We start from the raw sequence: 23911 nt of genomic DNA, 5'->3' as shown, positions 1-23911 counted from the left end.
TAATTCTCTCTTAAGAAGAGCCCTCTACATGCTGTGTCTCCATCTCATTACCACCCAGGGCAGGTTTGCTCAAGTGCTGTTATTATTGGCGAGCACTCTGCAATGCACTTTTAATCCTCTTGCTTGGTCCTCCAACAGTCGTGGGAGTGAGGATTCACCTGTTAGTTCAACAAGGAGGGATAGATAGGGCAGTCGGTTAGGGATACTAAGCTGAGACTGCAACCCCAGTCTCGGAGGTCATGGGCATACAGGAGAGAGATGGTCTTGCAAACAGAAGACACTGACCTCCAGCAACCCCAGGACTGGCCATGTGTTCACCTGAATGAGCCAAAGCCAGGATGTAAACAAAAAGATGTACGCCATGTTCCCGGCAGGGCTGCTCACAGTGCCAAAAGGTGGAAATGTCCCAAGTGTCCACTCTCAGATGATTAAATAAAAAGAATGCAGTCCATCCACACAATCAAATGCCATTCAGCCTTCAAAGAAAGGAAGCCTGACACATTATGTGCATGTCCCTTGAAGACAATTAAAGAGAAGCCCGACACAAAGGGACAAACAAGTTACCTAGTAGTCATATCCATAGACAGAACCTCAAGTCCCTAGCCCTTAGCCCCAACTCTGGCTGCCAGGGCTAAGGGCTAGGGATTTGAGGTGCTGGGTCTAGTTCCGCCTTGAGAATGTGAGACGCTCCCAAGATGCATGTGGGGGTGGCTGCAGAACTGAGCTGTAGGCTTCACCATGGTTAAGATGGTAAATTAAAGATAAATAAAAACATGCTGACGGAAGGAAGGGACTCTGCAATTAAGGAAAGGAGCCGGGGAAGATGAGGGGCTGAAGCCAGGTGCAGAGACTGGGAACTTGCCCAGCGGAAGGGACAGCTGAGCCAAGTCTCTGGAAGGGACCGGAGGGAGATGGGGAGGGGGAGGGGCCCAGAAGCAGAGGCAGGAGCCAAAAAAGCAGCAGCAAAGAGAACTTCCCACCAGACCATGGAAACCTGAAGCTCCCCTTTGTTGGGGGACGGGGGATGTTCAGAGACCATTTGGGAAGCTGTGCTGCTGGTCACTGCTGGCTTCAAGGACACTAAGGTCACTGTACACACCATTTAATGGCTCTGAGGGGGCATTGTTCTTCCTGAGAATGGTTCACTGCTGAGCCAGTTTTCCCTAGCCACCCCAAGCTATCCTAACCAACAGTTTGGCTGAGGGTGCATCACGGCAGTGAACCCCTTGTGCGGTCTCCTGCAGTTCCCCCGTGTGGGATTTTCTGGCCAAAGAATGTGAATGTAGAAGCCAGAGCATCCCTGTGACCACCTACTCACATACTCTGGCTGCAATTCTGTGACAGACTAGTTTGCAAAAATGATCAAACCTCACCTCCAAATCAGGTATACTGGTAAACCCCTGTCTGGTAATCTCAGCACTTGGGAGTCTGAGGCAGGAGCATCAAGAATTCTTCCAGGCCTGCCTGGGCTACAGAGTGAGACCCTGTCTCAAGACACCAAAACCAACTAACCAAACAAACAAAACAAATAAGTAAACAAAGAGCAAAACCAAGAGCCCTCCCATGTCTTAGGTCCTGACCAAATCCCTGCTGCGATTCACTCTAAGCAAAGACAGAAGGTGATGCTGGGGGGGAGGGGGGGCGCTGGCAGAAAGAGTTAAGGCTTCTGGTTTGGGTTCATGGCTCCCACAGAACTTATTCTCTGGGAAGGTATGAAGTCCTGGGGGAGAAAGCACTCTGAGCCCCAACACTAGGGCCTGGTCAGCATGAATGGAGATGGGCCCTGGCAGGAGCTACAAGTGTGTTAGCCATTCCTTCTAATCAGATGAATGAGGAGGTGCTTATACTTGAATAACCAGAAGCCAGGGAGTTCAGCAACTCAGAGCTAGCCTGCTTAGTGATGGCAGAGTGCCGACAGTGAACTCCATTCTGATCCATTAGCCGAGCTGGTACCACATCACAGCATCTGCAGAAAGGGAAATGACTTCTTTGGGAGCATAGGTGTGCGCACCGGCCAAAGCCCAAGCTGAAAGGTATGTGTATCATATTCCTGCCATAGCACTCAGCCGGAAATGGGGGCAATAGAAAGTTACTGCTGGAGTGACATTTCCCACCATTATATTAAGTGAAAAAGCAAAATGCTATCTCAGCATAGACTAGATTAAAAACATTAGAAAATGGTTAGCACTCATTTCAGAGAGCAATTCTGAGACTTTCCGTAGGGGAGCAGTTTAAAGAGGTCCTTGTGGGAAGAGGGGCGGGGACAAGGCAAATGGATAAGCCAATTGCTTTCCAGAAGTCTCTGACCATGTGCACCTATTTAAAACAAGGTGATAGTTATTTGAGCGGCCAGCATTAAAAATGAAAGCTGGTGTGTGGACATAGCTTGGTCCCATAATTCCCCGCTCTAGTCTGAAAGGAGGAAACCCTGAGTACAAATCTCCCACACATTGGGGTTAAAAATGCTCATTGTTTTTTGTTTGCTTCTTTCTGCTTTCCTTCACAATTCATCCCAAGGTTTACATTCTCTTACATGAGATTAAAACCTCAGAAGGTGGGACATGAGTTATTTATTAGAAACTGGTACCCGGGTCTCAAGGTGGGCAGCCGTGTCCACAGCACACGGGAAGCCGAGCCCATTCTCCTGATGAACCGGGATGAGAGGAGAGGGGTGAGGGAGTAGTCTACCTGTTTCTGAATTCATTTGCTTTCAGATAGGTGAGGGAGTAGTCTACCTGTTTCTGAATTCATTTGCTTTCAGATATGAGCCACAAAGGGTATGGCTGAGCTAATAAAGCTGATCCTGTATGCACAGCCTCTCCCTTGCAGCCCTAAAAGCCACCAAAGGCATCTGGTACCTGAACCTGAACCCACAAGAGGCCAAGCTGGACAGCCAAAGTCCCCGCCTAGGATGCACCACTGCAGTACAGATGGTGGCAGCTAATTCTTAATATGCACGCCTTGGCATTTGGGGTGAGAGATAAATAAATTATGGTGGTGACAGAATCACTCTGCTCCTGTAGGGAAATTTCTAAGGTGCCTCCTACGGGAGGGGCCCTATGGTAAGCATCTACCATGCATATTCTCTAACAATGATTCAAATTGGGACTTCAGAGCATGCTGGCTGTGGACAGGGACTGGTATTTTCACATTGCTGCTGTTCATGTGTATGTAGTATTTGTTGATCATTTGGTCAGATTCACCCTCTCTGCTATTTTTTTTGTTCTGTTTTGTGTTGTGTTCCCTTTCTTCTTCTTCTTCTTCTTCTTCTTCTTCTTCTTCTTCTTCTTCTTCTTCTTCTTCTTCTTCTTCTTCTTCTTCTTCTTCTTCCTCTTCCTCTTCCTCTTCCTCTTCCTCTTCCTCTTCCTCTTCCTCTTCCTCCTCCTCCTCCTCCTCCTCCTCCTCCTCCTCCTCCTCCTCCTCCTCCTTAAGAGATAGCCTTACTTTGTAACCTAGTCTCACTCTGTAACCCCAGCTGACCTTAAAGTCATGGCAATCCTCCAGCTTCAGCCTTTTCAGCCTTCCAAGTGCTGGGATTACAATGGGAATCGCTATGTACTTCCATCACAGATTTAAAACAGCCACACCCCGCCCCCAGTTCTCAAGCCTGTGGCGGAAACAGGACGGTGTTGGTGTAAGAAAGTAGACAGTTAAGGTTTGAACCCAAGCAGGGTGATCCTGGAGCCTTCAGTCTGTACACCACTTTACACACTCCTAGACACATTGTGTGAATACTTCATTGTACTCCTAGAACCCAGGGACCAAAGCTTCTGTCTGACTGTGAGGACACTGCTGCCCACAAGTTGGGTCCTTTCAGGGCCTGTGCTTGCAAACAGCTGAGACAGCAGCCTGACCTGTCCCAGCCTTCCGGACAGGGACAAGCCCAGCAGAGAGCTCTCCATGGTGCTGAAGCATGACTCCTCACTGTCACAGGCAATCCCGGTGCTTAGAGAGGTTTTCTCCACACTCTGTAGGGTGTTAGACTTTCCCTGCAAACCTTCCGGAACAGGAGTGAGTCCCATGAGTCAGGTGGTCCTCTCCAGCAATGCACAGGCATTCAGATTCAGTACCTTCCAAAGGGCTCCCCAAGAACTGGGGCACCAGCCTATTGCAATAAGGCTCACCACCTTCTATTTCTCAGAGTCCCCCTGTGGCCACCCATCCTTCTTGGAACAAAAAAACTGGACTCCCTGCAACCAAGCACAACATACAAGTCTCTCATGACTTGTTTTCCCCTCCCCTCACTCAGCATTCATGCTTTCACACGTATGTGCGCACGTGTGCCATCCCAACAATTTGCTGCTTACTCTTCCGCGTCATCTTCCTGGTTAGCACCCATTCATCTTCTAGAGGGATAAAAAATGAAGCAAGGGAAGAGTGTGCACAAATATCAACCAACCAATTAAATAATAAATAAGAATAAATGATTAATGGTGGTGGTTGACAAGAGCCTCTGCTTGGTCTTCTCATGACCAGCACAGGTGACGGGTGTGAACCAGTCACAGAAGTGAGGTACACTCCAATTCAAATGCAACTCGGTGTAGCAGGTGCAAGATGGATTTTTCTATTGGGCAGGGTGGCTATAGTCACTAGGCGGGGACAGCCAGAGGAGGAAGGGTTGGTTTTCTGGGGTGTGGGAGACCCAGTGGGTTGTCTCAGTTCCCATACCTCTAGAAGATGGGTGGGTACTCCTGAGGAAGATGAGGTGGAAAGTGCTACAGAGAGGAGGGAGAGCTAAGGCAGGAAGCAGCGAATTATTTGGACAGCACATGTATGTGGGTACTGTCCTTCCCTTGCCCCCGACCACCATGACTAAGAAGATGAGTTCCATCTCACATACCAGCTCTGGAGTGAAGGGCTACAAGTACAAGGATATAGCCCAACCCTACTAGAGCTCAAATAAACTAGCGAATTGTCATAGGTAGAAATTATACTCATGGAGAGACCCCTGCAAATGATTAGCGAGCCTCTTACTTGACTTTCTCATTTGCATCACCAACTTTCTAAACGTCAGTGCCATTTTTTCTCATCTTGTTAAGTTCCCTGGCATCTTGGCAGAGCTCCCCATGCCAGTGACTGTACAGGACAGAAAACACCCACAGTGGACGTGCTGTCGGGGAGAGGTCCAGAGAGCAGGTCTGCAATTGGTTCGCTACAGAAAGTCCTGTTGTGAGGAACACTCTAGAGCTCTACAGAGAGGAGATGGTGAAATGGATGGAGGGCAAGCAGGTGCTCATTATCAGTTTGTCCGAGGAATGTGGCCATCTCAACAGTTGCTCTGAGCAGTGTGGTGAGTGGGAAGGCCAGGGCGCAAGAGGAGGCCCAGCCATGACTCTTAGACATGACTCCTAGATGGAGCTGGAAGCATAGCACTAAGGGCAGCCCAAGTTCCAACTGGCCATGTATGAGCTGGGTGACCTTTGAGCAGGTGAAATAACCTCATTGGCCTCGTTTTTCTCATCAGTGGCCAAGTGAGAAAACTATATCTAAAAGCTATTGCAAAAATCAACTGCTCTATCCAGCCTCTAGGACTTCTTGGCTAAGATCAAGTGTAGTATTTGTTCTTATCACTCCAATATCTGATATGTCCTCTATCTAAGAACTGAATGGACTTTTGCAGCTACACATTAACTTGGTATTACAGCACTTGTTGAATGGCAAGTCGTGTGTGTGTGTGTGTGTGTGTGTGTGTGTGTGTGTGTGTGTGTGTAACCTAAATAAATTAAGCAAGCTATATAAATGAATCTGATCAATATCTGGTATCTAGTGAGTGCTAAGAGTACAAGGACTGTATACATGTTCAACATATATCCAGTCACATAAACACAGTGCACACCAGTTCATGTGCACACACAGAGGCTTGTCATGACGTACATGGAATGTCCTTCCATCTACTCTCCAGGTGGCCCAATCTGAAATCTACACTGTCCATGTATTGACCCTGATTCCTTTCCAAGTAATTCTAAGGCACACATAGCCATCATATTTGTATGGGTGAGGGCTACCAACCCAATCTGTGTCCATGCAACCTCAGTCCTCTGCCCATCAAGGGTCCAACAGTGGGAGTGATTTGACTGAATATCCAGCCAAGCTTCTCTTCAGCTGCCAAGACGCTGTGCTGTGCTGTGCTGTGCTGTGCAAGATGAAAGACCCCTGAACCAAGTTATTGCAAACAGCTCTGATAGCTGAATTCCCTGGAGGCAGATACCAAATGATTCCCTGCATTTCACTTATGATGATCAAGGAATCAACTATACTGATGACAGGGGCTGTTTGTATTAGAATTCATTTAGATAAAACTATTTCTCCAAGCATGACTAACTATTACAAAAAAAAAAATGTAGCATACTGGGTCTTAAAAGAGTCTTATTTATAGAGGTTTAGTGTTTTCCAGAAGATGAGAAGACAGAGTTCCATTGAGAAGCATTATGGAGAGGCCAATTAGAAAGACTGAAGAAGAGCCTGAGCTGTTCAGTGGAGCAGCTTCATCCCTACCTCAGCATCAAGGGGGCGGGGCTAGGTACCTCTCTCTATGGGAAGCAGCAGTCCCAGAGGGCGGGATAAAGCACAGCACAGCCTTGGGTGGATTGTTCTGCCTGAGATCAATCAAACCCAGACAAGGCTCTGTGCCTAAAATTCTTCCAGGGCTGTGAAACCCCAAGGCAGTCTGGTGACCCTGTCGGTTTGCACTGGGTGTCTAGTGTCTGCCAGACCAGCACAGATACTTTCGGTGGCATCCAGGTGGGGTCCCAGCTACCCTCGGCCACCCTGCTCAGAAGGGTAGCCTCTAAAATGTGAGACCCCACCCTTGAGAAGGGTTCTAAGATGAGAGATTTTCAGCAAACAGAAGGCAGTGGGAAACAAGAGGTGATGGCATGTGTGCTCCAGGCTTGTCCTCTGCCTGCTTCGGCCATAGATGGTCTCTACAGACTGGCTCTGGAGAAGGAGTCTGGTTTTGGTCCAGACTAACCTTGCTACTATTTTAAAATCACTTCATTTGGCCGTTTTGGCACCTAGGGTGGGGGCAACTGTTGGCTGCATCGCTGAAGGGAAAGCTTGACCACGCAATGTCACAGTTTCCATACCTGTGTGCTGGAGATCAGTTTCCATACCTGTGTGCTGGAGATCACAGTCTGTACCAGGCTCTGGGTCTGACAGCACTCATCACACTGTCCCTGGAATTCAGCACAATCTCTGGCACACACACAAAGCATGATGCTGAAATCTTCTGGAATGTTGTCGTCCAGATGCACAGTCTGACCATACCCACAGCCACAGAGTCCACACACGACGGAGAAGATGGGAAGAAACCCACATTAGAAGTGCATTTTTCCTGGCAGACACTCTGAATAAGCCACACTCTCCTGCTGTGCTGCTTGTGGGACATTTCTCACCTCTGGCCCTTTGATGAACTTCCACCCACTGCTAACAGTCCCCTCACATGTCTGACGCCCTGTGTGGGTGCTCTGCAGGGACTGGCAAGCAGTTTCACTCAGGGTCCCTCCACCCATTCAGCTGAACTCTGATCACACGCCTGTGTGGGTGCAGGCATTTTTATACAACTTTCCTTTTTCACAACGCAATTCACAGAAAAGTCTCTCACTCCTTCTACAAAGTTTCTCTACATCTTGCTAAGCTGTACAACTTCATTTTGGCTCCCAGACAACTGTCTCCACATTCTCCACTGTCAGTCAGAGGATGGCTCAAGTCCTGTACTGATTGGCAGCCATTAGGACCTGTCACTATCGTGAATATCAGCACTCAAAAGAAACGTGAGATCCAAAGTCAGGACTACCACTGGCCCCAGCAAGACCTTTATCCACTCAGAATCAATACTTCATTAAGTGGGGCCTCCGAAGTGTGACGAGGCTGAGAAAATGCGAGCCCTGTGGTCCGTATCCTGCTATGGCATTTAGAGCTGTCTGTAGTTGAAACTCAGTACTTATTAAGCACCTCTGGGCTCCCTGCGGGTGGTCAGAACCCCTAGTCAGGATCTGTGTGCCCCAGGACACTGAAAAGGATAGAATTCTCCAGCGGATGTCCAGCTTGCTGCTGATCTCCAAGCCTCGTGCCTCCTGCCTCTCTTCTTCCAGCTGCTTCAGATTTGCAAAGTGTCCCTTCTCTCCGGGGGATTCTGGGACACTTTCAAAGTTGAACTTGTCCACTTGAATAGCCATTCTGAGAGAAGAAAGAAAACAACGGAGAATTCATCAGTAGGGCAATTTCTTCCCAGAGCTGTTGGAGAGTCAGAACATGCCAGCATGAGACAGTCGGATGAACCATTATCGCTGGTAATTCCTAACAGATTCATTCCCCGAAAATGAAATAATGACTCCCAAGGTGGCCCTGACTACAGAGCTGGCTCAACACACACTTCCAAAAGAGGTGCAGCCATAGATTTAGACTTCGGAGAAGTCTTGCATCGCCCCAGACTGAGCGTTTCCATTCTAATAATGGGGTGTGGCAGAATGGACCCCGAATGCTGTTCATATAGTGCTCTGGGTCATCATGACTTAAGCTCCTTTCTGGATATTCACAGGGCATGCTGGCAGGACTGGACCCTGGGGACCTTGCTCTGCACTCTAAACTCTGCCTGACGTGACTCCACAGTGCAGCTCAGGAGCTGACCCACATACCCTGGCCACAGCTGCCCCAACCCCTAGCTCCCCAGTGTAGCTTCCCAGCCACAGACCTGGGGGTCCTCTGTTCCACTCTCCGATCAAAGCCACCTCTCCTCAACAGGACACTCTCATTGCTTTCTGGACCCTTTTACTTCTATGCATGTCTAGACTGCAGGAGCCTCTCTGCCTTAAGTCGTTAGCTTTAGAATGTTCTAAGCCATGGCATGGCTGAGTCTTTCTCACTCCTGAAGCAGAAGCTGGAAAGCCCGTCCCCAGCTCACGCCAGCCACAGCAGCCTATCCTCTGTTATTCTCTCCTGCAGCATTCCATTTATTTCTGGCAGGGCATTTATCACTAGCTTAAAGATTTATCTCTGAGTTAGTTAACTCTGTCTCAATTCTACTAGAGTTGAGCTCCATAGGGGCAGAGTTGCACTCAGTCTTGGCGACCAGGCTCCCCAGGTATAGAATAATGTCCAGGACACAGTAATGACTCGGTAAGTAATCGGCAAGATGGATGAAGGAGCAGATTACAAACCTCCCCCGACACTACAAGTCAACAGTTTTCCCCATTGTCCCTGTACTCTGGCTGATATTCTGATCCGTTGTCTGTCCCTACCGCGGAGCAGGAGTTGGTTACCTGATGTCTGAAACGTCACCTCTTGGCCTGATCAGGTGTATAACAGGCACTCAATAAAGGTACATTATGTGGATGTTAATAGGAAGGTAGAGAGGAAGGAGGCTCTAAGCGCTGTTCATGAGGACTCCTAAGCTGTGGCTCCAACCCAAACACGACTCAGAATGAACCAGCTGAACCAGCTGACGGGTAAAAGTGGATGTTGATGGTATTGTTAGATTCTGAGTGGCCATGTTTGTTAGCAAAACCATGATCACCTTTGTAGCTTTTCCAGATGTACATCACACCCAATGATGTAGTCTCAAGACCTATGCTGGCTCCAGAAAGGGCTGCAGAGTCAATACATTCATGGCACTAGGCTCAGAGCTTGACCCGGAAGACTGGTGGCCCAGGGGCTTGAGGCACCACTGGGTAAACACAGTCCACGCAGATAGCAAGAACACCCCCTAAAGTGAAATACACTTTTGTGGGGTTTTTCCTAAGCAGTCTATCATGAAATCTTGGAAAACAGAAAAGTGCAAAAAAAGGGAAAGTAAAGACTAAGAATGTCAGATCCTAAAAGCTATACTTTAGTTCCATAATCTCTTTCTGAAGTATTGGTATTTTTAATGTGATTAAAAATTTTTTCTGCACATCTGGGTGAGTCAGAGGAGTCACTGTATCCACAACACACATGCATGAAAGTCATCACAGTCTCTTAACAGAGAATTCTATGAACATACTCACACCATTAAAAATTAGTCCACATAGCTAGGGTATGCTCTCAGAAGGCTGAAGCAGGGCAACTGTGACTTCAAGCCTAGCTTGGACTACAGAGCAAGTTCAAGGACAGCCCAGGCTATATAGTGAGACTATCTTTAAAAACAATGTGGGGGGTGATAGTGGTAGTATGGTGACCAGGTAAAAGCATTAAAAAATCATCTTAGCCGGGCGGTGGTGGCACATGCCTTTAATCCCAGCACTCGGGAGGCAGAGGCAGGTGGATCTCTGTGAGTTTGAGGCCAACCTGGACTACCAAGTGAGTCCCAGGAAAGGCGCAAAGCTACACAGAGAAACCCTGTCCCAAAAAAAAAAAAAAAAAAAAAAAAAAGAAAATCATCTTAAAGCATTTGCTACATAAATATGATGGCCTGAGTTTGAGTCATGGATCTCATGGTGGAAGAAAAAAACTGACTTCCAAAAGTGGTCCTCACCTCCACAGGTGTGTGGGGTATGCACCTGGACCCACGTAAGCATCACACAAACACTAAACAAACAAAGAAATGCGTGTATCTCATTGGCCCAGCATTTGCCTAGCATGTACAAGATCTTGGTTTTGGTCCCTAAAACCAGTTTTTAAAAGTTTGCAAAATATGGTATAAGAATCTTAATACTCCCATTTTTCAAACTCTCACATATTTCCCTTTTTTTTTAAAAAAAAAAAAAAGAAGTACTATTGTTAAGGTGTCCTGCTAGCTGTCTGTGTTATTATTGTCTTGTCCTCACTGAGTAACTTGGATGACTTTGAGCAGTGTTAAGCTTGTGCCAACTCCACATACCCTGAAGGCCTGAGAAGCCCCTGCCTGTCTGTACCCAACCCTTATGACCTGCTCTTGGTCGTTACAGGGGGTCACTTTTGTAGATTCACTATTCAGTGCTAGCTCCATTCAGTAAATGTGGAAGTCACCAGCACAGAGCTCCAGAATACTCCCCTAGACACTGGTCAACACTTATCTGAAATATGCACACATCTTTCCGTATTAAAGGGAAAACCTCCTCTGTGTCTCCCATGGCTGGCATCTGATGCTGATCCCGCAAAGTCCCCTGGGAAGTATGAGGACAAGGAGGTGGGGGCATCTCTGGCGAGAGAAGCACAAGCCACTACCTCACATCCCCACATACATGAGTACCAAGGAAGCAGCTTTCCCATTGGGGCAGGGCCACTAGCTTGCAGCACAAGAGGGTGTCAAGCAAGCGAACAAAGGCAGAGCAATGGGGCACATGGCCTTGCTCCCCACAGCCTTTGTGGTACAGCAGAAGAGGAGAAGGGACAGGACTAGACAAGAGTTCAAGTGTATGAAGGGATGCCACAACAGACGCAGGGTTGCTTCTCACGGGTGGGGAGCTGTATGGAGGGGAAGTGGGGGACCTGGGGTCATACAGTCTGGACTCCAGCTCCTTTCACAGAGAAGCTGGGTCACCAGAGACAGCCACACAATTGTCTTCACACCTTGGACCTCCCACATTGCAGGATCTGGGAGCACTCACTTGGCTCACTTGGTGTAACTGAGCCTCAAAAACATTCCAGCTGTTATTTTATTAAAGTAATGAAAATGGTTTGAAATGGATTGCGGCAATGGCAGCATGGCTCTCTGAATGCATCGGAATGCTGTACGCTTCGGGTGGATGGACAGTATGGTACGTCAACAGAGCTTTTATGAGAAATTATGGCTATTACAGGAACTTATGCTAATGATCAAATGGGCTAGATAAAAGATGTTTTGTGTGCTATAAAATGCCACACAAATGCTAATGGGCCTATGTAGGATTGCCCCTCACTGTCCTGCAGTCATAGGCCTCGTTCCACTGAAGTTCATACCAGGTGTCTGTTTCCCACTGCATTCACCCGTCTCTCAAACGATGCTGTTTTCTTCAACTTGATGCTCCCAGAACCCAGCACAAAGCAGACACTGGACAAAGACGGCCCAAGGAGCAGCTGGCCACACAGTCACGATGCTGTTTTCTTCACCTTGGTGCTCCCAGAACCCAGCACAAAGCAGACACTGGACAAAGATGGCCCAAGGAGCAGCTGGCCACACAGTCACAACTGTTGTGGAGCCCAGACCAGGCATGACGGCTGTTTCTTCCATCATCACCAGGAAATCTCCCTGCATTGCCCAGATCGGTTGTTTCTACACGGAGCTTTGTGGCTCTCCCCAGCCTGCTTAAGGATTCTGCAGATGTCACTATGGAGATGAAAATGTCAGCAGGACTCTTGGCAAGTTTTCTGTTATTCCCGGGAAGTCTGAGAATGCCTGGGTCTCCTTGAAATTCACTGTCCCTTTGGACAGGTCACTGGTCTATGCAGTGTCATTTTACCTAAGTGAGGCCAGGCCAGGGCATGTGCAGCTCAGCAGAGATGTCCCTCCAGCTTCTGAATGACTACAGAAAACCAACTGTTTGGAAGGCTCTCTCTGCCTTATATGACTAAGGGGGCCTGAGTGCTACTAGCCTTTTCACTGAGCCTGGACAGAGTTGAGACTGGGTCCAGAAGCATCTCCCAAGGGAGGCCAGAGGAACACCAGGTGCATGGTGGGACCCAAATAAGCTCTTGCTTCCTCCCACCATTCCAGTGACACCTACATACTGTCTAGAGACTATGAGACTAAAGTTAGGACTAGATCTGTCTCCATGGCAAGAAGGCAGCCTTACTTTGAGCATCATGCTGACACAGAGAAGGGAGTAGCTGGAATCAAGTTAGTTCACACCAGATAGGACCAGGACAAACACGTCATACTATCCTCTCATACTGGACCCAAGATCCAGAGAGAGAAGACTTACAGAGCATGTGGTAGCTTATTCTCTAAGATGGAGCTGGAAAAAGAAGGCAAGCATGATCCATGGAAGGTTCTGAGCTCTGGCTTTAAGAACCTGTGTTTCCCTCATGTTAATCAGAAGCCAAAGAACCAGGCTGGTGGGATGGCTCAGCAGACAAAAGCACTTGCCCCCAAGCCTGACCATCTGAGTTCAATCCTTGGGACCATGTGGGAGAAGGATAGAACTGACTCCTGCAAGCTGTCCCAGGACTCCACATGCATGCATGTCGTGGTATTTGTGTGTCCACAAAAACGAATGTATGCATAGGATACAAAAGCTATACAAATGCACATACTAATGCATGAAAAATAAATAAGTAAATGTAAAGAAGATGCCAAATGACCAACAGAACCAAAATCTCAAGGTGTTTTTTTTTTCCTTTTCCTAGAACAGCTATAGATGCTAAACCCAACACACCATATCCATGGGTCCTGCCATGTGCCAAACCCAAAGGTAAATGAAAACAGAACAAAGGATGCAAGAACCGTACAGTTCCCGCTGTCCACGCTCCATGGAAATTACGAAAATCTACCAAGCTTGCCAGGATGTATCAGTGCTCTTGTACAGAAATCTTTCAGTACCAGGACACAAATTCTGCTGCATGTTGCCACTTAAGTACGGCTCCTGATAGATTGATACAGCAGCAGCAAGGCACAGGACAGACCTGGGCAAGGAAACAGCTACCAGAAGCTCACTGCCTGTGCTACATATGCCCCACCCCAGGGCTACCATTCCCATCCCAACATGCTCAGTTCCCACTATCCCATCATTCCATTCTCATACCACCCCACCATCGTGGATTATATCCAATGGAAGAGGAAACTGAGGTCTAAGTTGTGTGTGGTCACAGGAACAGCACTATATAGGGGGTCGTTAGAGCTCTGAAGAGATGGGCATGCTCCTGTGTCCAGTACAGCAAAGCCTTCCCGAGACACTTGGCTGTGCCCTGACACCATCACAGGTACCTAGCCAAGGTCCACTTGGTCCCTAGCATTGATCCCAGATGTGCACAGGGTACCATGGGTTACTGCTGCCGGGATTGCTGAGACCTAGAGAAATATCCTGGGTCACATATCCACTTAAGACTGTGAGTGTTAAATGACACACATATACCAAAATGGAGATGGCCAGGCTTCGTTGAGACCATGTGTTCTTTTATTATTGTTGTTGTTTAGGAGAGCTCCTTTTGGAAGGTCTGGCTGTGCCCTGCTATTGATACTCGGGCAAGTGTTCTCATTGGCACCCCTCCCAATAAATCTAAACATCATCCCAAGTCTGCTTCTCTCCAGAACCCCTTCCCTTCCACCTGCCCCTGGCCTTGCCCTCCACAGCCAGCTGGGAGCCATGGCTCACACTGGCCTGATCATTCTCCTTCACCTCAAAGCCTGATCAGGGGCCAGCTGTGTGTGCCTGCCCCTGCTGTATCTCACCTTTGTGGGCCTGTTCCCTATCCACCTCCCTCCTCCCCATGCCTGGCCCAGGCCTCAGCCTCCTCCCTTGCAGTCTCTTATGAAGGCCTCATCATGGGAACCCTAAGTTCTGGCCTCCCCTTTGCCGGCCTTCTTTACACAGCAACTACTAATTTCCCTTCAGCAGGACTTGCATCACATACATGATTTGCTGGCCTGGGTTGGGGATGGGGGGGAGGGTGATGGAGTGAGAGAAGGGGGAGCATACTCCAAAGGGCTTGGGCAAAGATCAATCTGGAGTACTTGCCGAGGCCCAATTTTCAACCAAAATATCCCAAGCCTTGAGATTCTCAGAGGGATCCACAAATTGGAAAGTGCCTAATTAGCATGTGTATAAGATAGCATCCTCATTACCATCAACAAATAGCGTAAATACCAAATATATTTATAGGATATAGATATGTAGTAAGGCGATACAGATTTAGAAAATAAAATTTTGAATACATGTCTAGAAAGTCAAAATTCATTTTGAGAAGTATGGTGCAAGGGAAAAATTAGAATGAAAAGACACACTGAGAGGAGACTCCGTTACTGAAGAGATACATAGGCTCTTTCTATGGACCAGGCACAATTAGCTCTTTTGGTACATTCACTACTCATCCCAGAGCTTGGGACAGCCCATTGGGCAGAACACTATATATTCAGCACTCTCACTCGGCTCTCTGAGGCCTTGGGTGGCAGGCACTGCCATGCTCCCACTCTACTGTGGAGGAAACTAGGACTCCTGAGGACCACACAGCTATTGAGGAACATGGGGGACAGACAGGGAACATGGGGGACAGATGAATGTTTCCTGAAGTGATGACTGTATGCCAAGGTCCCATAAGTGGCAGGTTGGCGAGGAGTTGTTAGAACTGGAGGAAGGTAGTCCCAGCACAGGCTAAAAGGAGTCCTGAACCAGACAGTGGGGAGCATCAGGGAGCAGCAGCAGGCAGGAGTCCACACCGAGGCCTTCCAGCAATGCTAGAAGCGAGGGCCATTATCCTGGTTGTAGCTATGGCTACAGAAAGGCCTAAACAGGACCGGATTTTCCCTTTGGAGCTGGAGGGGAGTGGCCGGCTCTGGGGTTAACTTACAGCAGAAACGGGAAGCAGTGAGTAGCTGTGGCCTTGACCCTTTGATCTGGGAAAGACTGTGAGGCTTGACCTTGGAGGCAGGGCTGCAGAGAAGTGGAGTCCTGTGCTCCAGCCTTGACATTCACTCCAGAGATACCTAATGATGCTGGTAATGACGAAAGCAAGTGTGGTGGTTTGAATGGGAATGGCCCCCATAGACTCATGCGTTTGAATGCTTGGCCCATAGGGAGTGGGACTATTAGGAGGTGTGGCCTTGTTGGAGGAAGTATGTCACTGTGGGGGCAGGCTTTGAGGTCTCCTATGCTTAAGCTATGCCCAGTATGGCTCACGGTCTCCTTCTGCTGCCTGGGGATCAAGATGTAGGACTCTCAGCTCCTTCTCCAGCACCATGTCAGCCTGCATGCCGCCATGCTTCTTGCCATGATGATAATGGACTAAACCTCTGAAACTGTAAGCTGCCCCTCAATTAAATGCTTTCCTTTATAAGAGTTGCCGTGGTCATGGTGTCTCTTCACAGCAACAGAAACAGTAAGATACTAATTGAAACAGTAAGATACTCTAGGGTAGCCCCTGAGAACACTAGAGTCACAAAGACATCTGGTCCACTCTTCTCTGAGTCTAGAGTCTGTGTACTCTGGACCTGCACAGCCTCTCCAGACAGCAACTCTTGCCACTTGCAGCCTGGCCCTGCCAGCGTTGGCATTCCCACACTGGCATCACACCTGATCCTGGTCCCACAGCCCTGCTCCTAATATGTGGTGCTTTGGCCCTCCCTTCACTTGCCTGACTTGTGCATACTGCTTCCTTCTCACAGGGCTTCCATCTAACTCTCTTATAAAGCGCACAGGCAAGGGCAGCATTATGCAGAAAAGGACATAATCCTCCCACCCATAGGTTCTGAAGCACGCCCACTGAGCACCTTCTAACTGGCCTTGTCCTCCCCAGGAGATGAACAGCAGAGCATAGTGAAGGCCGAACTTCAAAAGAAGCATACCTTCCTACTAACATGAGCTGGACCTGCAGATGGGCCATGCAGGTTCCGTCATGCATATGTGGGGAAGGGAGGGTTGGGGAAAGGTTCTAATTCCATGTGTAAATCTGCACAGTTCGAACCCTGCAGCCTCAGAAGGTACAGACAGCAGAGCTGGGCTTGACTCCCAGACTCCACAGGTGAGATTTGGGCTTTCCTCTGAGTTATGCAGTAGACAGACCCCAACCAGCCAGGCAGAGACCGGGAGAACTAGACTGAGATCCATGCCCCACAGATCAACACCACAGCACAGCCCAGAACAGGAAGACTCTCTGACAAAATGTGAACAGTAGCAGAGACAATGCGTGTACTGAAGGTACACACGCAAGGGCAGAAACAAGAGAAGCGGGGCCTCAGCAAAACTTCAGACCTCTGTCTTCAAAAGCAAGTCAGGGACTAAGAGACCCACATCTGACTATTTAAAGAACTCTTAAAACTCAGCAAGCACGGACATCGGTTAAAAGAAAATAGGTAAGAGTCTTCTTTAAGCAGATATTTCATGAAAGAAGGTAAAGTGATGGCCAGTAAGGTCTCAAGAAGACTCTAGGATCCAACCAGTCATTGAAATTGTACACTTCCTATGTTCCAACCACGAGTCCTGTGGGGACTACTGTCCACTCACATGGTATAACTTCCATATGTATGTATGTTATATATGTATGTTATGTATGTATGTGTGTATACTTACACGTATTGTGTATAATTTTCAGTAAATACAAAGTAATATGATTTCTTGAGGCTTTATCAAATAACCTTGTTGTTATGTCCATCGTCCTCCTTCTCCTTTTGTGTTGATCTTCCTACCCCTTCCTCCGATGGAGCCTACTCCTTGTTCTTCCATTTCCCACTTCATGTCACCCGTATCCAAGATCCTCCCCCATCACGGTCCCCAGATACTTTTCTGACCTCTGTGGTTACTCCATGCTGTATAGTCACAGTTGAGGATTTGGAGCTGGGAACCACAGATGAGAAAGAACATCACTGCTTGTCTTTTTGAGTCTGGGTTACCTCACTCAATATAATCTTTTCTAGTTCCATCCATTTGCCTGCAAACTTTATGATTTCACTTTTCTTTATAGAAAATGTGTATGTACACACACACACACACACACACACACACACACACACACAATTCTCTTAAAACTATGGTAACTACTTATTAACAATCCTCTAAACTTTCGAGAATCTCTATTTTCTTTCTCTTTCCTTTGCAGAGTCACCCAGTGGGGACTCTGTCTGCCACACGTCAATCAATGGCATCTCTAAGTCTTACATAACTACAGCACACAGAGGAGGTAATTCATAGAGCTCAATGCATCACAGTGAAACATAAAGTCTAATACGCTATTTAAAAGAAGGGGCCTTCAGTAGCAGTAGGGCACAGCCATTCTCAGGCACAGTGCTGTCTGATTTGGGGCTGGCCAAGCTTCATCTTTCTTGGGCCTCGGGCAGCCAGGGTCTTTTCCTTCCTGACTCTCAGGGCTCCTCTACCTTTAGAACAATTGCAGTGTGCCTTGTCTAAAGCTGAGCTTCTGAACAGGCCCTGCAGTTCTAGGGACCTTGCTACATGTACCCATCATGAAGGGTTGTGAAGATACTGATGGATACTGCTGCCAATCAAGACTGTACAGTTCCCCAGGGTATTCAAGGGAGCCATGGCTGAGCAGGCAGAGAGGGCGAGGCAGAGCCTCCAGGATCCACCCTGCCTACCTTCCTACCTGGCCCATTCTGCTTTCAACTCTTCAGTCAGCTCTGGAGTCTAAAACATGGCCTATTCATCTGTAAGAACGGGTGGCCATACCCCTGCAGCTCAGGGTTCCTCTAGTTCGGCAGCCCACTGAACAACATGCAAAGCTACCTTGACCCTGTGAACGTCTGCTGCTGAGGATAAACCAGTCACTTCCCTAAACTTCTCTAGCATGCACAGAGAACCAGAAGGTTCTCAGCATCATGAATGGCTCATAGCAGGTGTTGGCCAACACTTGTAGCTATCATTTCTGAGATCTCTCAGATACCTCAGAGGGATAGAAGAGGAGATGATAGGTGGGTGGAGCCATGCTGCTTGAGCTTTGTACATGCCTGTGCCTCTCCATGCTCCACTGCAGAGAAGGGGCAGGCCTGTGGAGTGGGGCTGGAGCTGCAGTCAACCTGCCGTTGGCATAGACTGTGAGCAAAAACAAGCAGATCTAAGTGCATAGGAAACGATTCTGTGGACTGTGGTGTAGGTAGGATAGATGGTTGGCTCAGGATTATATGAGAAGACAAGGGAGTTAATGACTAGATCAGAGGCTTGGAAATGAACTTGTGCTTTGCATTCACCACGGCACATGGAAAACAGCCTTTAAGGGAGTTGGCTGTGCTACTCACACTCCTTTTTATCTAGCCAAGACTTTAAAAAGACAAAAAAGGTGCCGGTGGCAGATTAATATGCGACAGTAATCTTGACCCTTCAAATACAAAGCACCGGAAGACCTGACTCTTGCCCTGCTACCTGCCAGGCTGCCTGACAGGCATCAGAAGGAGCTTCCAGATCATTCCAATTACTTCTCTATAACCAGAAGCTATGAGGTTGGGAATTCATCCAACCTTGCCGGGCTGGTTTCCAATATAACAAATGAGAACATTAATAAGAAAGTACTTCTGTTTATCAGGTGCCAACTTCACTGGTCTTGAATTTGCCTCTCATCCCCACAACCACCTTAGGAGGTAGCACTGATAGCCTAATTCTACAGGGAAAAGGGGGGATAGTGGCATTGTTCAGCCAGAGTTTGACCAGTGGCTTCACAAGCAATGTGCAGCCTAGGATGGATGGGTGCTCCTTCCACAGGCCTGTACACATGAGACAGCTGCCTACTGGGTACATTATATTACAGACAGATATAATCTTGCAGGACACCTAGCCGGCCCCCACTCTTTGAACAAGTTAAACAAACGCATACCCCAAAGTTGGCCAAGGCTCGGGCCTGAGCTCTGGGTCTCTCGGTCTAGAAAGTGTGCTTTCTCTTCATGCTGCACAGGGCCCCCAGCCTGAGACAGGCCAGACTGCATGTCCATACAGTCCCAGCAGACCCAGGCGAAGAAAAGAACATGGCTCCCTGTCATTTGTCAGCCCGTCGTGATAGAACCGAGACTACTCTGACTGTCCTCTTATCATAGTGTCATTAAGCACTACAAGTTCTGTGCTGCAGAAGAGGGAGGGAAACATGACTGCCACGGTGAGGGATTAAACCCACTTCACCCGGGAAAATATATGACTCTGATGGATTACATTCTGGCAGCTGACGATGGCCTGTCAGAGGAACCATGGTGAAAATGAAGAATAAAAATCATCCAGAGTTGTTTCACCATGATCCAAATTAGAAAACGCTACTCGGGATGATTTATGCAGAAGCTTTTTTTTTCCTTCTTCACAGAGAATCTGTCAAGCATTGCGGCAGGCGGGAAGAGCAACATCGCCATTCAAACCGAGGGAAAAGGCCAAAGAGTCCAGAGACAAGGCGGGGCCCGTGGGTTTTCAAGTCAGAAGGACGGCCCTTAGAAGGCCTGCTCATGGAGAATGCAGATCTGAAGACCCCTGGGGTGGCCAAAGAGTCACAGGACTGGGATACCGAGGACCCTTCACACCATCACACCTCAATCGGCACGGCCACCATGGGACAGGATGTTGAGCCACGTGGCTTTGGCCAAGCAGAGGGACATGTGCTATGTTGGATGGCACTGAACCGTTGTGTGTTTGAGTCGTTCTCTCTAACATGCCGCAAGGACAAGGTGAGCCTAGCCAGCCTGACGCTTGGGATGGAAAGAGCTCGTCGGGAAGGTTCCCAAGCCTTGGTCAAGGTCATGTGGAACGTGGAATGATGTCAACTTCTGTTTACTTCACTGACATTTAGGGATAGCCTATTTATTACAATGGCTTAAGCTAGTGAAAAACTATGAGGTGTTTCTTCTTGGAACCCCCTGCACCCCTTTTATACCTTTGGTATATAAATGCCCGTTTTTCTGGACCTAGGAGGACAAAGCTACAACTTTCAGAAGCATCTCCCATTTCCAACCCAGGAGGCGTCTTTCTCTGTCAAGATCCTCTAGTCCCTCGTCTGTCCATCCACACCCGTCAATAGGCTCTGGCTCTGTGCTGGTGTCTGAGGACGGTTCTTCCTGACCAGACTGAGTGTGTCCTGCTGCCAGGCAATTCCTCAGGTACATACCCAAGGGCCAGGGCTCCGGGTTGAACCAAGCCCTGTGCCTACCTGGCCCGTTTGTTCTGACTCAGGAAAGTCTGTAACCAAGATCCCATCCAATGTTTTAACAATTACAGCCTCGGGGCTGGGGATTTAGCTCAGTGGTAGAGCGCTTGCCTAGCAAGCGCAAGGCCCTGGGTTTGGTCCTCAGCTCCAGAAAAAAAAAGAAAGAAAAAAAAAAAAGAAAAAAAACACTTACAGCCTCATGAGAACACAAACACATAGAACTGTGAATAAGGAGACCATGTGGCAGTTGTCCTGAGAAACCACCCTGCTGAGGGTGTATCTTTCCTGCAGAAGTGACTGTTGGTTTCCCACGACTCCGTGCACTACATGGCATGAACAGAGGGGCTAGGTCCATGCCTTGGATTCCAGGTCAGAGCAGGACCCTGCCAGCTAGCGGTGGACTCATAGAGACAATGGGGCCAGACCTATACCCCTGAATACGATGCCCCATTCACCTCCAGGGACGGTGTGCCATTTCTTCATGGCTTATCCTAGGTGGCCCTTAGTAATGGTTAGGTCTTTCCTCTCTAATATCGGAGTTGACATCATCCTAAACATGGGGTCTGGTGTTTCTGCTTGCCGGTCAGTACCTTCACCACTGCTCCCTGGCTTTGCCTTCTGTTCTTCCTGAATCGGGCTGTAGGGATCAGGTTACACACTCCTGAGATCTAACTGGTGTTCTACCTCTCTCTGCCTGGTCACTGTTAAGAGGTGCCATTACTGTTCTTGTAAAGGTACCTGATTGGATTGTAATGGCATTCTACCCACAATTCTCCAACCTTAGCCGATAGTAAATTCTAGAAACCGACATGAGAATCTGTGTTGTGCAGAAATCACTTCTGACAACCATCCAAAAACCAAAACGGATTAGACTGTGTCACTGCCTCCAATGATTCATTCTATAAGATGCGCATATACCGACGACCGCTATTTTAGGCAAATGTGACTGAATCCCTTGCCTTCAAGTTCAGTGTGGGGCGGGAGAGGACAGGAAGAGGAAGAAGGAGCGAGGGAGAGCAGAGGGAAGGGGAGGGAACTGGGGGAAGCAAGCAATTGCAAGATGGCAGGAGCATGTACACGTGAGCAAGCTGCTTGCAGGGGTGTCTACCAATGAACAATGGCGGCAATCATGAGAAACAGTCCGTGCCCACTCATGCCAATTTTCACAGCCAATGGCAAACCTCGACCCCCAGGTGCCACTCGTGGGTCTCTCTCGGACCTTGTGCTGCTGACTGGCCTCCAGTGCTCTTAGCAGTACTCATAACAATCAGCCCCTGTCTGAGTCATCACTTTTAACATGCTAAGCAATTCTCTTTCATTCTGCCATCCACAGGAAGCTGCCTTCCTCCAGCTGAGTAAATCCAAGGCAGGACAAGTGACCAGGCCCAACCTGCAGACCAGAGAAGGGACCCTTCGGCTGCTGGGGATCAGACACTCTGGGCCATCTCCATGGGCCTGTAGGCCTAAGTTGTTAAGGGTCAGCATTCACCTAGACGGGGATGCAACTCTGCAGGTACAGCATGGTGTCTAAAGGATAGATGCTGTGACCTGAGCACGCTGTGCTGCTAAGGTGCAGCTGGGGGGGGGGGGTTCCTGAGGTTCACTTTCCTCACCTCAGCATAGGAAGAACACTGGATCCAATCAGAGAAGAAGGATGAGCAAATAGAAGGCATTCCTGCAAAAACTCTCTGCAGCTCACCTCTGTGAGCCTTGTGGGGTCCGAGAAGAGAGCATGGCCGCAAAACAGACAGACACCTGAGGTCATCGCCTAGACTCCTAGAGCCTTCCATCCCAGAAGTGCGAGAATTCTAGGAGTGCAGCTGTTGAGAGGGATGGAGAATGGGAAAGACATATGCCTTGTGCTGTCTCTATACAGGGAGGGCCTGCTACTCCAGGCTGCCCTGAAGGGAACTGCATTAGTAGTCTCCATTTCCTTATCCTCCAAACAACAAAAACAGGACACCACAGTCTGTGGATGATTAGTCACAGAAGTGGACCCCGTGCGTGGCGCAGCAGCTTTCCAGAGCCTGCCACTGGGACATGGGTGCAGTGTGGCATTTCTGTACAAGGAGCCTCTTGGGATGACAATTGTTCCAAGAGTGTAATCTCCTCGGCATTTATGTCTGCTTTCAAGCTCAGCGAACTTGCTCTATGACTCTATCAAGCATTTGGTGGTGGCAGAGGATGACTTCAGCCATTGTCACATGCCATTGCTTGGTAAGCTATTATATAACACACCTTCAGATCAACTACCTCATATTCCCAGCGAAGAGCTGTTCCTCATGCACATGGAGGAAACTGAGGCACACTGATGGCATATCAGTCATTTAAAATGACAGCCTATGTAATATGGTGCCAGGACTTGGCTCTTCTTGCTCCAGGCCCTGTGGTGGGGAGAACAGTACAATGCAGGGAGAGCCATAGCTGCCTGCCCAGGGATGGGGCCTGGTGAGAAAGCTAGACACCGGGGATCTCATCCAGAGCCTTCCCAGTATCCCTGTCAACTGCCCTGTTAAGATGGTGTCTATCAGAGGAGAACACAGAAGGCCCACAGGCCCTGTCAGTCCCCCTGAAGGAGAGCTGTGATGAATAATCCCAAGTGTCTTCCAAATCCCTGCCTGAGTAAGGACATTTACACCTTCAAAAATGTCAGAGCCAACTCAACGGAGGCACTAGGCAGGAAACAAAGCCCTGCAACTAGGAGGCAGAGGCACACCTGCAGGGTTAGGACAGACATGCATCTGCAGAGGTGGGACTGATGCACACCTGCAGGGTTAGGGCAAATGAGAAGGCAGAGCTGTGTCTGAGAACCATGGACTACTGCTCAACTTGGATTTTCTCAGGTGAAGAGGGATTTCTTGGGCTAATGGGGGAGGGCAGATCCAGGCATGAGCATGGGGCAGACTTGGGACGAGGGAGCACCTCAATAAGGTGAATTGGCAAGTGAAGGATGGTGAGAAGGTGGCGGAGGCCAGATCATGCCCCACCACATCCCAACAAGGGCCTGCTTGCCAATCTCTCTCTAACTACCAGATACTAGGAAACCATGAAAAGTCGTGCTTCTGAAGAATGACCAGAAAGCTCCCTTGTCAGATGCTGGGGAGCAGTAGCTGCCAAAGAGCAAATCTAAACCACTTTACATAAACCAAGTGCTTTAGACACAGACATTGATACGATGTGCATCTGGAGAATAACAGCATTACCCTTGGTGGTGGGATTAAGTGTGATTTAAAAGTTACTTCTCCTTATCTTCTAAAAG

At 48.5% G+C, this 23911-nt stretch overlaps 1 protein-coding gene and 1 pseudogene across 2 annotated transcripts in view; one reads left to right on the top strand and one right to left on the bottom strand.

The window, feature by feature from the left end:
- Positions 1-23911, bottom strand: part of Trappc9 (trafficking protein particle complex subunit 9) — a 482662-nt gene that overhangs the window by 102846 nt on the left and 355905 nt on the right. For both annotated transcript variants that reach the window (XM_059246876.1, XM_059246877.1), the window contains one exon: positions 8025-8178. In XM_059246876.1, coding sequence (XP_059102859.1) covers positions 8025-8178 — 154 coding nt within the window. The remainder of the gene's footprint in view (positions 1-8024; positions 8179-23911) is intronic.
- On the top strand, positions 5519-5629 carry LOC131897261 (U2 spliceosomal RNA; annotated as a pseudogene).

Source organism: Peromyscus eremicus, chromosome 20, assembly GCF_949786415.1.
Source record: "Peromyscus eremicus chromosome 20, PerEre_H2_v1, whole genome shotgun sequence".
Lineage (NCBI taxonomy): Eukaryota > Metazoa > Chordata > Mammalia > Rodentia > Cricetidae > Peromyscus > Peromyscus eremicus.
Note: the sequence above shows the minus strand (reverse complement) of the source record. Positions and strands in the feature narration are given on the sequence as shown.